This window comes from Mastomys coucha, unplaced genomic scaffold (assembly GCF_008632895.1).
Source record: "Mastomys coucha isolate ucsf_1 unplaced genomic scaffold, UCSF_Mcou_1 pScaffold4, whole genome shotgun sequence".
Taxonomy (NCBI): domain Eukaryota; kingdom Metazoa; phylum Chordata; class Mammalia; order Rodentia; family Muridae; genus Mastomys; species Mastomys coucha.
Window position 1 is genome coordinate 38,378,664 of NW_022196910.1, and position 13,409 is coordinate 38,392,072.

Consider the following 13,409-nt stretch of genomic DNA (forward strand, 5'->3'; position numbering starts at 1 on the left):
ATACAGTAGAATTATTTTTTAAGGCTTGTTTTTAAGTACTTAGAATCCAGAATTGTGGGAAATATGGTTTAACACTATTCCTGTAAAGCTTTAATAAATATAAACAGAAAGCTATGTGTCATTTATATATACCTTGGGAGATAAGGAAATGGTTAGAAGACTGAACTCTGCAGACTTGATGGACACTAATAACTGAAACAGAAATAGGCCTTGTTACAGCAATGATTTTTGTATACAGGAGTATTTGGTGTGTAGATTTTAAAAATTAAATGGGTATTCATTCTGCTATGTACACCTCAGCTGCTAAGTAACTATATATGGCTGGTGACTCCTGTGTCAAACAACTCCAATGTACTGAAATGAAGGGCAGTCAGGACTACTTGTGACCGTGTCCTGAACTATAGTGAATAACTCTCAACACGATAACATTTCGGTATTAGTAACATTACACTCATTCTGCCAATTTTCCAGAGAACTATAGAAACTAGTTTGTTCCTAAATATTTTAATGTATAACCTACCCATTCTTATTTAAGTAATTTGGAGCAACAAATTTAAATTTTTATTTTATTTTTATGTGTATAGGTGATTTGCCTTCATGTATATCTGTACACCACATGCATTGTACCCAAAGAAGCCATAAAAGGGCTTTGAGTCCCAGGAAGGAGAGTTACAGACAAGCTGTGAGCCACCATGTGGGTGCTGGGATTGAGCTCTGGTTCTCTGGAAGAGCATCAGGGCTCTCAAAGGCCAAGACAGCTCTCCAGCCCCCAAACAACTTTTTCAAAATGAACTTTAAATTATCTTCATGACAAAAATGGCCAGTATGAGTAAATTGTATAATAAGATAATGGAATCCTATTGTTAGGATAAAGGGTATCTGTAATATAGACCCCGTAACTCGATCCTCCAACATCTGTGTACGTACCTATAAATTTGTAAGTTATTGCTACATGTTTTTACAAAACAATATACTTACCTGAATAAGTTTCTTTCCAATCCAAAGTATCTTTGTAATCAAAGTAACTTCTTAATTGCTGTTTTTTATAACTGTAGTATTTTATAGTTTCTAAAGGAAATCAGAAGAAATTTGATACATAATACCTTATTCTCAAAGGCAGATTTTGACTACACTTGGAATCTAGAATATAATTAGAAACCTGAATCACAGCATTTACCAAGTATTATGTTAAACACTTTATGTGTGTTACCTCATTTAATCCCCAAAACAACCCTATGAGTTAGTAGAAAATTAGGATATTTTACTAACACGGACATTAAAACCTAAGAGAGAAATAACTTCTTAAAGTGACATTGCCTGAAAGGCCATAATAGTTAGATATGCGTGTCTGGGGCCAGGGTTGGGGGCTAAGCATTCTAAAGCCACTTAACAATGGCTTCAAGAAATCCTTTATGTTAAAAGCCTTGTAGTCAGCATGAAGATGGTGACCAGTCATTTTTAGGAAGGAAAAAAAAGCTTACTATAATGAAATATCTTCAACAAAGAAACAAATATGGTTCATGTGTTTTGGTCTATTAAAAATATATTAATTCAGAGTCAGGCCTGCTGGGACATGCCTCAAATCTCAGCTACTTAGGAGACTGAGGCAGGAGGATTGTAAATTCAAAGCTAACCTGGGCAGCTTAGTAAAACCCTTTCTCAGAATTTAAAAAGGAAAAAAGGAGTTATAGGGATAGCTCAGTGAGAGAGCACTGTTACAATGATAGAGCATTTTAAACATGCTAGAGGCCGTATGTTCAACCCCACTACCAAAGTTTAAGGAGAAAGCTGGGGCAGTGCTGTTTGGGTCATAAAACTTAGTTACTGACTTACTGTTTTGTCACAGCTAGACTGCACAGTACTGTCAGAGCTGCTAAAGGCATCTGTGTTCTGATTTACCAGTCTCACATGACATGCTTCTTGCCTGATATTCATATGACAGTAGGATCCTATAATAGCCAAACCAGATATTGTCACTTGGCCTTGTATGAAGAGCTTTCAAAAGCAATAAACCAGTGAAGTGAGATTACCAAAACCACAAAGCTCACTATTAGGCCAAGGTACAAAATTCTGCTTATCTCCTTGCTGTCGGTATTATTTTGGAAAGCTACTTAATCTGTAGGTATAAATTTTTTACTAGTAAAGGGGATGCTACTGCTATCTAAGTGTGGCTTTAAGCAGTAAGTGAGGTAGAACATATACAATCCTTAACATTGTCCTTTGTAAGTACACAGCCATTAATTTCATCAACATTCAAGCTAACAACTTGAGTGCTCTTCTTCCTTCATTCGACAGTATTATCTAATGTGTGCCCTTCCTATTTGTAGGAAGCAGAGTTCTGTGACGGTTGTAATGCATTGTGTTCCTCTGACAACAGCTGTGTTAACCTTTTAGGGCTAAGTCCTCAGAGCTGTCTGTTTTGGGGACACAGTTAGCTGTGTAGCAAGAGTAATTATGAAAAATTGTTTTGGTGTCACAGTTTGTGCCATCATCATGAGAACAAGCAATTTGGTATTTCAATCCACTTAGGTCAGCAACTTAAAAGTTTAAGGAGGTCAAACTCTATTTTCTGCATTGAAAATAATTTCAGTTAGTTTCCTGTCAATTAACTACCATCATCATAACCTCATCTATGTAAAAGTATTTCGTGCCAACCACCAGAGGTATTTTTAGCATAAATAAGATAAATAAACTTCAATGACATTTTCACTTCGTTAGTTGATTAAAAATGTTTAGCTCATTCCTTTTCTCCTCATCTATGCCCCGTTTATGTAAAGGTATTTCATGCCAACCACCAGAGCTATTTTTAACATAAACAAGATAAATAAGCTTCAATGACATTTTCATTTCATTGGTTGATTAAAAATGTTTAGCTCATTCCTTTTCTTCAGCTGGTATACTGGCTGTCTTATCACCAGGGAATAACCATGGTGCTGCCACCATGGGTCATAAAATTGAGTGAAGGATCCTTGGTTAAAGCTAGTGATATGCAGGTGTAGCTGTTCAACATTTGGAGCTACCATTTGGATCAAGTTCCATTGATACCCAGAGTATTACTGAGGATGCTAGTATGCTGTCCTATGTCTGACAAATGAAGATTTGTAGGACATTAAGGGAGTAGGCTGTTACTGTTCTAAGATTTATAGAGAGAGCTCTCAAACGTGTGCTTTTCCATCTTAGTGAAAGACTGCGGGCACTGCATCAGGAGAGCTGGGGCTCAGTCACTTCTACGCTAACGTTGTGTCTGAGAGATCAGCCTTTCTGGGCCTCTTCTTGACATATAAAGTGAATACAGAAACATGTGTTGTTCAATTCTTAAGGTTTTATGAAGACTCTTAACTATAAACTCAAAAACAAAAACAAGTTTTGTCATTAATCATGGTTTAGTACACTGGGGAGGTGGGAAGAAATACATCCTGGGAAGAAATACATCCTGGGAGTACTGTGTTGAACTCCCACAATTGAAGTGGTTTGCCTGAATTTTTGAAGATGGGGGATTTGAGGTAGTGGGTAGTCTGTATGTCAATTTGATGAAACTTACATGGTCTCCTTTTATAGCATATTTTAGTGGTCATTTTAACACTGCTTTGGCAATTTTTATACTAAGAATAATTGACAATTGTATATTTTCAAAGAAGTATCCTGAGAAATGGAGTATAAAATTTAGAACTATTAAATTCACATTGCAGATTAATTTTTGAGTGTACATACATGCATGTGAAAACACAAATACCATGTGGGGAAAACTCTGTATTAAAGTCCTCATTTGCTTAAATCATAGCAGCAAATGGGAAGAGTGTAAGAAAGATAATGTTTTATGTGGTATGTAAAACAGATGTAAGTTTTAATTATCTCCTTTTTTTTCATCTCAGTCTGAATCTAAACTATATAATGGCTCTGAAAAGGACAGCTCAACTTCAAGTAAGCTCACTAAGAAAGAGTCTCTTAAGGTTAGTTTCTATGACTATTTTTTAATTTTTATATATATTGTAATTACATTTTTCCCTTCTCTTTCTCCCTTATATAAACCCTCTCTTATACCCCTCCCTGCTCTCAGTAGAATTCATGCCTCTTCTTTTGTTAATTGTTATTGCATGCATGTATGTATAGTCCTAAATATAACCTACTTAGACCATCTAATGTTACTTGTATGAATGTTTTCAAGGCTGACCATTGGCACTGAATAGCCAGTTGGTGTGTTCTTCTCTGAGGAAGGCCACTTCTCCTCATCCAGATTTCCTCAGTTGCATATATTATTTGTGTAGGGTTGAGGCCTTGTGGGGGTTTTCTTTTGGCATGCCCATTGGTGCTGTGCTTGTTCGGCTCACGTTTGGGTGGTCATGTTGGTGGGACTTTATGGATATAGCTTCTGGTGTTACTAGGAGCCAGTCTTAAAGCAAAGTTGATGATCTTCTGACATTGTGCTTTGCATGTGCTTCTGAATGTGGGCTAATACAAAACATTGACATGTATCCTCCTAGGGAGAGAGTGGAAAGGCAAGCACACGTGCACCGTGTTTATGTTTCTATGACGTTTTGGTGACTGTTCCAGGGCAGGCTGTTTTATTAGGCTACAGCTTGCCATAGCACAAGCTCTGGAGTAGTCTCTTCACAGCTTTAACAGAGCAGAGAGGGTACCTCATTGATGTGGAACAGCCAGTGGGCATTTCTGGCATCCACTTAAGTTAGTATACTAATTTCTAGGCCCTTAGAAATATATTTTTGTTTCACGTGTATCATGTTTTAAATTTTGAGACAATGAAAGCCCAGTTTTCTAACTTCTTTCTTAAGAAATGTATAGTGTGGAGGCTATCTTCCCAAGTGGTCAAAGAACTTGGAGCTTAAAGAACACATGTTCTTTACTAGGTCTGTTCCCTGCTCATCCATCACATCCATCTGTGTTCCATGGCTGCTCCTGTGTGCATTTGCATCAGCCATCTCATAGTAAAGCTATGCAATAGCATTGGCTGCTCTTCCAGAGGACCTGAATTCAGTACCCAGTACCCACATGGCAGCTTGCAACCCTCTATAGCTCCAGTTCCAGAAGATCTGCTAGCCTCTCTTGCTTCCACAGACACTGCATATATGGGATGTACAGACATCCATGTTGGTGGAAAAACACCCACACTCAAAATAAAAATAAATAAAAACCTTCTAAAATAAAATGGCCATAAGTTTTAGGTATTGGAGGCAATTAACAGTTAAACTTTACAATGTTATATAATCTCAATTAAATTTAACTTAGATAGATTTTGTCTTATTTATGATAAAATGTAGACACTAATAGGTTATTACTCTTTCTCCATCCAAAATAACAAAACAGCAATATAACTATTAGCTCACTTTGCTTTCTTGAGTTATTTTAAAGAAGTAATTTACCTAATAAACTAAAACATTTAATATTTTAACAAGTTGATCTCATAGTTTCTTAATTTCTATCTTGGATTTTAATTTAAAAAGGGGGGCACAACTTCCATTTGGTAGAAATTGCAGCATTGCTTGTAATAATCAAAAGCTAGTAGCTAAGATTTCTACCAGTAAGTGAATGCATTGGGAAAAACAGCCTGGTGATTTCAAGCAGTTTTGGAAGCCAGTCTGCATCTGGATCCTGTTTCACATTTTGCTAGCTGTGTGATGTAGGGCACATTACTGTCTCTGCCTCAGTGTTCTTTAATGTAAAATAAAGCTGATAATAATTCTACCTGAAAGGGTTATTGTGGTAATTAAATGAAATAATGTTATCAGTATGAGTTTAGAATAAGTTCACCGATGCACTCAGTGCTAACACTGTCAATATTTTATTTATGCCAGGACACTTGTGGCACAGTTAAAAGAACGTGATAGGCATAGAAACTCTAAAAAACAAACAAAAAAAATCAAAAGGGATATTTTGTATGTGCGTTTCTATAGATTGTGTGCATCTGAAAGCATAGTAGTGACTTAAAAAGACACAGAGGCCTGGAGTAGTGACCATAGAAACCAGATTCTAATCTGCTTGTCAAAACTCCTGTCTAGTATTTTATCCAAAACTGCCAGAACTGTAAGAAATTGTTTCTTCTACTGAGTCTTTTGTTTCTGCTTACGTTATGATAGGTACAAAAGAAAAATTACCGTGAAGAGAAGAAAAGGGCCACGAAGGAGCTGCTCAGCACCATCACAGACCCCTCTGTCATTGTCATGGCCGACTGGCTGAAGGTCAGGGCTCGGGTGAACTCTCACTGAGCATTTACGATGGGGATGAGAAAGTGAGACAAAACAATAGATGCTTAGAACTTTTTTTGTGTTCTATGTGCCAGTCTTCACAAAGAGGAACTCTAGTAGCATCAGAACAGCAGTTCTGCTAAGGCATTCTGATTAGTGTGAGTGACACCATGTTGCTTAATATAGCCCACTATAAAAATATTTTATTATTCCACTTATCATTTGGTATTATTGCAGATTGGAATTTGGACACGTTGATATAAAAGTTATACCTAAGCCAGGCAGTGGTGGTGCATGCCTTTAATCTCAGCACTTAGGAGGCAAAAGCAGGCAAATCTCTGAATTCAAGGCTAGCCTAGTCTACCGAATGAGAAACCCTGTCTTGAAAAACAAAACATAAAACAAATTAAAAAAGGTTTTGCTTGAAAAGTGCTGTGCAGTGAGTGCAGATCCACATTGACCCCTTTCTTCCTCTTACCCTTGTCACTCAGTCTTTTCTCCCATTCTTACCTGACGGACAGCTGCAGACTCCTGACTTTGAAAGTACGTGAGTTAGCAGAGCTGCTACCAAACGATTCCTAGAAACATTAAAAACAAGTCTCCCTTTACAATGAGTCTTCATCATGGTTGTACACAGTTCAAATACTAGAAGGGTCTTCAGTTTTGTGCTGAAAATACATTCCAGCTTACTTTATCTCTTCTTGAGCATATAAGCTCTTGATCCTACTTGTTTTCTTCCAGAGTCAAACTTATCCTCTGCAAGTCCCCAGACATCCTCAGGATGGACGGACCATCCCTCTCTTCCTCAACTCACTCTATTATTTTGAAACAAGGCATTACTGTGCAGCCCTGACCAACCTTGGACACATGGCCGTCCTCTAGCCTCAGCATCTCAAAAGCGGACACCGTAGCTGCCTTTTTTATTGTTACATATCCAAGAGCAAGAGTATTATATCAGAGTAACTGTATTTTCTTTGATTCTCTTGATTTACCATCTCATTTATATAGAGAGATGTACACACACACACACACACACACACACACACACACACACACCCCTTTTCTTGACTATTTTTGTCTTTTTATTCCTGGCTTCAGAGTCTCCCTTCTTCGCTACATCTTAGATTGCTAGGGTTCTGCCCACTTTACTCCTTAAGGAGTCATACATTCATTTACCCTATATCCATGTCCATTCACAATTCACTTTCATTTAATGAGTAAACGTGAAGAAAGTTCCTAATGTAATTTGAATACAGTAGTGGCAACCTCTTCGGTATTGTTAAGTCAGTGAATTGCCTAGCAACATTTTTAGTGAATACAGATGTAGGAAGTGATAGAAAAACGTGATAAAACTATTGGCGGCATTAGAGCTTAAGGTGGGGAATATTTCATAAAAATAAATAATGTGCCTACATTTAAAGACTTCCTCCTAGAGATTTATATAACACATCTTAGGTAATGACTGGGAAGAGTTATCTAAGAAGGGCACATTTAGGGACTAAATTTAGGGACATTTAGGTAGGGATTTTTTCTTCTTCCTACTGTTTAACAAATATTTAGGAGAAGTCCTGGAAGTATTAAAAGCATTCAGAAAAGCAAAGTTAAAAAAGACAGAATATTAAAAAAAAAAAAAGACAGAATAATCATTTATTCATAAAAATTACAGTTGTAACAACTGCTACCACAAAAATAATTTCAGTACTATGGAAGTTTAATTTAATGACCTTTGAGTGATCAAGGAAGTTAGGGATTCTACTTAATGTATTTGAAACTTTGGCCTGCTTTTCCACAAAAACCCGAGTTTCTTGGAATCAGGAACCATGACCATGTCTACTCAATGTTGTCTGCAGTGCACTGCCATGAAGTAGCCTTTTGACTAAAGCTATATTCAATGTAAATGCATATGCAATATAACTTTAGATTAAAACATCTTGATAGCTGCTATTCAGTCTAATATTCTGTAGTCTAGAAAGAAAAATAGATAACAGTGTTTAAAATAAACTTATCTTTCTGTAGATTCGTGGTACCCTGAAGAGCTGGACCAAGCTGTGGTGTGTGCTGAAACCTGGGGTGCTTCTGATCTATAAAACACAGAAAAATGGTCAGTGGGTTGGAACAGTTCTTCTGAATGCTTGTGAGATCATCGAACGCCCATCAAAAAAGGATGGCTTTTGTTTCAAGCTTTTCCATCCTTTGGAGCAGTCTATTTGGGCAGTGAAGGTATGTGAGTGCTTGTTGAAGTTTGAGGTAGAAGTGGCAGTGAAAAGTACGGAAAGTCATTCAAAGGCCTTCTCAGTTGGCCAGGACTCACAATATTGGTTCTGTCTTCCTTATTTTTTTCGTTCTGTCTATCTATGATTGAATGTGTACTAAAAAAAAACTTTTTTCTTGCCTTTAAGACCTAAAACAATTTTTCTGAAAAATTTCCTCAGTATATTACATCTTATTTTTCTCTTTTGTCATTGAAGATTAAATTTCTATTTTTATTAATTGTGGTTCCTCATTCTTCTTTGTAACATTGTAATGTTGATTGTATCTTTGTGCAATTTCATCAGAGTGGTTGTCTAAAACAGAGACTGGCACTTTCTGTGGCCTTCCTGTAGTGATGGGGATGTGTGCTGGGATGTGTGGAGCACAAGCTGTCCTGTTTGTTCTTTCTGTAAAGATAGAGCACTAATGTCTTATAACTAAAAGTAGCAGTGTGGTCCCTGCATGCTATAAGAGCAGAAATAAGCAGGAAAACAGAAATGCTTTTTCAGATTCATGATCAAGGAATTCTTCAAACCACAGACAGTGTTGTTTGCATTAACCAGATCACCAAACCTTAAGCTTTCACCGAGGGATCACTGCTTTGTTAAGTTGTTCACCTTGAGTAAAGGACTACATACCAGGCAAGATTGGTGTGTAGGAAAAGATGTGGGCTTTTTAAACACAGTAGTCTACATTCATTGTGGAATAAATTTAGGATTACAGAGTTATTTTTCTTTTAGAATTGAATTTTTTTTTACTAGCGAGTTATAACTAAATGTCCAGCTACCTACTTTATACTTCTAGAAGCATAGTATTTCTCACCTAGTAAGACCTATAGGATGAAAATTCCTGTTAACATTAAAATTGTATTAGTATGGTAAATTTTAGATTTTCTTACTAGATGAGCAACATATGTGGATGGAGCAAAGAACTTAACCCATAGAGGTATTTTGAATGGAGTCTGTTTCATCCTCATACTTAAGCGAAGGATACAGATTTCTCCTGACATACATAAAAGATTGAATCCTAAAGTGATTACTTTAGTAGTTTTTCTAGTAAGTGACAAGATTAAAATCTAGATAGTCCAATTCTAGGTCCTAGTGTACCTAGGTTCTAGGGACCGCCCCACACCTGAATTTAGTCTTGGTGTGGTACTAATTACTTACCAGTGTTCCCTTGGGGTATGTGTGTGTGTGTGTGTGTGTGTGTGTGTGTGTGTGTGTTTTCTAATAACCACAGTTAGGAAGCAATTTTCTCTCTTGGTTTGTAAAAAGTCAAGGTTTTTGTAATCAATATTTAAAACAAATATTAATTAATTATAAAGTGTATATATAATTGATTTCTTTTTATCTAAATATATTTCCAGTAACTTTTTAAAAATTTTTAGGAATACAATATTTCTCATATAGTAAAACCTGTAAGAGAAATTTTGTTAAAATTGTGTCAGTATGTTAGATATTAGATTTTCTTTAATATATGAGCAATACGCACAGATAATATTTAAGTGACAAATGATATTATTTGTTCAGTTTTCTATTAGGAAAGAATATTTGTTGAAAAAGACTTTAATACTAAACATTAACATTTTTTTTTTTCGAGACAGGGTTTCTCTGTATAGCCTTGGCTGTCCTGGAACTCACTCTGTAGACCAGGCTGGCCTCAAACTCAGAAATCTGCCTGCCTCTGCCTCCCAAGTGCTGGAATTAAAGACATGTGCCACCACTGCCCAGCATAACATTAGCATTCTTAAGGATATAATTAAAACTTGTTTTCAAATTATTATTTGTGCCTGATAAATCCATATCTGACAAAAATAATACTGGCTGGTTTATCATTGGTCTATCACAATACTTACCTGTTTCACGTGTTTTCTTTGAAGGGTCCAAAGGGTGAAGCTGTTGGATCCATAACTCAGCCTTTACCTAGCAGTTACTTGATTATCCGAGCTACTTCAGAGTCAGATGGTAAATATTTTTTGATGGATTGGCTCTCAGCTCTAAAGGATTATTTTGCATATTACTTTGTGTTAACCTAGGAAGAAATGATGTGTTCATAGACAATTGAAGGAAAATCCTATAATCATAAACAATGTAGAGCAATGAACACATTACTAGCTTTGCAGGCAAGAACTCTGATAGAAGGACACGTGTAACTGAACAGTGTTAACAGCTCAGTTTTTCTTCCACTTTCCACTGACACATTAATCCTTTGGGGACTTGATAGTAATTCATTATACATTATCATTTTAAGAGAGATATGTAACCTATAAGCTGTCATATTTTTAAGTTAACATTTATGAAACAAATAACATTGATTTTGTTTTATTTTATATAAGAAAGCAAAATACAGACAACTTACACATCACACATACACACACACACCTCTGTAGCTAGATACATAATTCAATTGGCAAATAATACAAAAAAAGCAAAACACACCACACACATATGCAACATAACCTCAAAACTTTCTAATTGATAATGGATCTGTTCCTTACTGTCACCCTGTATGGTCTAGATTAGCTTGTTGTAAGGAATCTTACAGTGTTCAAGTGCTAGGTGACTCTGCATCAGAGCATATGTGGATGTCACATGAAGGCCTGTGACTGAACAGTACAAGCCAACAAAATATTCTACATGGAGGTAAAAAGGATGCTACATGCAAGGACAGACATGTAACTCCACGATGAAACAGTATTTCAGCCAGTAGGAACATATTCTCTTAACTGTGTTTTATGTATGATGCTTGCCTTATATACCTTGTATGACACTTTAAAGCTGCGTGCTCATGTTCTAAGGTTTCAGAGATAAAGTTTATTTTAGATTGGATTTGCTTACATAATACATGTTGTCTCCTATTTATTGTGATTTTAAAATGCTTGTTATTCAAAAAGCATTTATATAAAAATCAAAGGATTGCATTAAAATCCTGGCAAACTTTTACATTTAAATTTCCAGTGCTTGCTTGTCAAAGAAACAGTATGTTTAAAGGTGAGAGGGTTAAATGAAATAAACACTGGCCTCATTCATGTTCTTGCTTCTAATCCATGCTTTAGGAAGGTGCTGGATGGATGCTTTGGAGTTGGCTTTGAAATGTTCTAGTCTTCTTAAACGTACCATGATCAGGGAAGGGAAGGAACATGACCTAAGCATTTCATCAGAAAGCACACATGTGACTCTGTATGGTTTACTGCGTGCTAACAACCTCCACAGTGGTGACAACTTCCAGTAAGTAGTTCTTGCTGCTAATTTGATAATAACTTTTGGAGACCATCCTGCTCATTAAGTTGGTTATCATTTCTACTACCTTAGTAATGTGTTTAGTATTGAAATTTGCGTGCCTTATTATTAGTTTATTTGCTATAAATCAGGCATAGGGCTTTATTGTCTTTATTCTAGCCTGTGTCATTGTTCTTTTTTCCAGGTACAAGTGAGCTGAGTGTCTCCTTTGTTTTTGTGCATGATGTACCTTCCATTAAGAGTGATTTCTACTTCTGTTAGAATCCCATTTCAAGATCAGTTTGAACATTGTATGCCATGTGAAGCAGTCTTGCATTGAAACAATGAGATCACTCTTCCCTTCTACTGCTCTTCTCGTAGCATGTTTTGTAATGACACTGGGTTTTGCCTGCCATTTGTGAAGCATTTTTATGGTTTTTTTAGTATGTATGGGTGTGGTTTGCCTGTTTGCATGCCTATCTGTGCTCCATGTTCCCACAGTGCCTTCAGAGGCTAGAAGAGGGTGTTCTGCCCCTGCGACTGGAGTTACATATGATTTGGGAGCTGGGAATTGAACCTGAGTCATCTGGAAGATCAGCCAGTTCTCTTAACCACTGAGCCTATCTAGGTCCTATGGAAGCATTTTGAGGGGTCAATTTCTTTGGCTTGTGGTTTTACCTCTTAAAGTATTCACTGTAGCTAATACTAACAATATTTCCCTGGCAAAACTGTGGTGCAGTACACGGATCTTTTTCCGCCTCTTTTTGTTGCTTTACAGAAAACAACCCCTTCCCTCCTTTTATCATTTAAAGCTTCATTTTGGGGCTACAGATTTATTCCCTTAAACTGAAACTGTTATTTCCATTGTTCCCTGAAAAATATAGCTCAGAGCATGTTTCCATCCTATTGTTAGCAGTTAGTTTGGATTACTTTGGAGCTCTTCATGGTGGGAAGTCAGATTTTACTGACTGAGAACCTGATAGTCCTGACTTAGTGTTTTCTTCAGACCAGACAAGGCAGTGGCCCTGCTTCTGGAAATGTGGTTATGAGGCAGGAGGTGAGCAGGTGTAGCAAGTGTAGTCTGCATTTTGTTGTGAGTATTTTAGCCCCAAGAGTAGAGAGGCGGGCTGGCGAGATGGCTCAGCGGGTAAGAGCACTGACTGCTCTTCCGAAGGTCCTGAGTTCGGATCCGAGCAACCACATGGTGGCTCACAATCACCTGTAATGAGATCTGACGCCCTCTTCTGGTGTGTCTGAAGACAGCTACAGTATATTACACCAGAGTGAGGGGGCCGGAGCTAGCAGGAAGGCACAGGTCCAGAGTTCAATTCCCAGCAGCCATACATATGATGGCTCACAGCCATCTGTACAGCTACAGTGTACTCATACACATAAAATAAATCTTAAAAAAAAAAAAAAAGAGTAGAGAGGCAAGAGTTTTGTTAGTCATCTCTCACCATTGCAAGCTTCTGTTTATGTCTCTGTGCCTTTTGTCCACTGATCTGTAAAAGAAGTAGAAGAATGTTCCCTAGCATGATAATTCCAAAGATTAATAAACTAAATAAAACTTTTAGAACATAGTTCATAGTAAGCTTCCAGTAAATGCCATACTACTCCCAGTTATGAATTTGTCTTCTTAGCTTCCTTTGTTCTTCCTTGTAATTATCACTAAGGTTGAATGACAGTGAGATTGAAAGACAGCACTTTAAGGACCAAGACATGTATTCTGATAAATCTGACA

The 13,409-nt window shown here is 36.9% G+C and overlaps 1 protein-coding gene across 1 annotated transcript in view; it reads left to right on the top strand.

Annotated features, from left to right (window-relative positions):
* The window catches only part of Osbpl8 (oxysterol binding protein like 8), a 139,116-nt gene that overhangs the window by 101,050 nt on the left and 24,657 nt on the right, over positions 1-13,409 (top strand). The window contains exons 6-10 of the mRNA XM_031350376.1: positions 3,873-3,950; positions 6,093-6,194; positions 8,217-8,420; positions 10,330-10,414; positions 11,506-11,678. Of these exons, the coding sequence (XP_031206236.1) occupies positions 3,873-3,950; positions 6,093-6,194; positions 8,217-8,420; positions 10,330-10,414; positions 11,506-11,678 (642 nt within the window). The remainder of the gene's footprint in view (positions 1-3,872; positions 3,951-6,092; positions 6,195-8,216; positions 8,421-10,329; positions 10,415-11,505; positions 11,679-13,409) is intronic.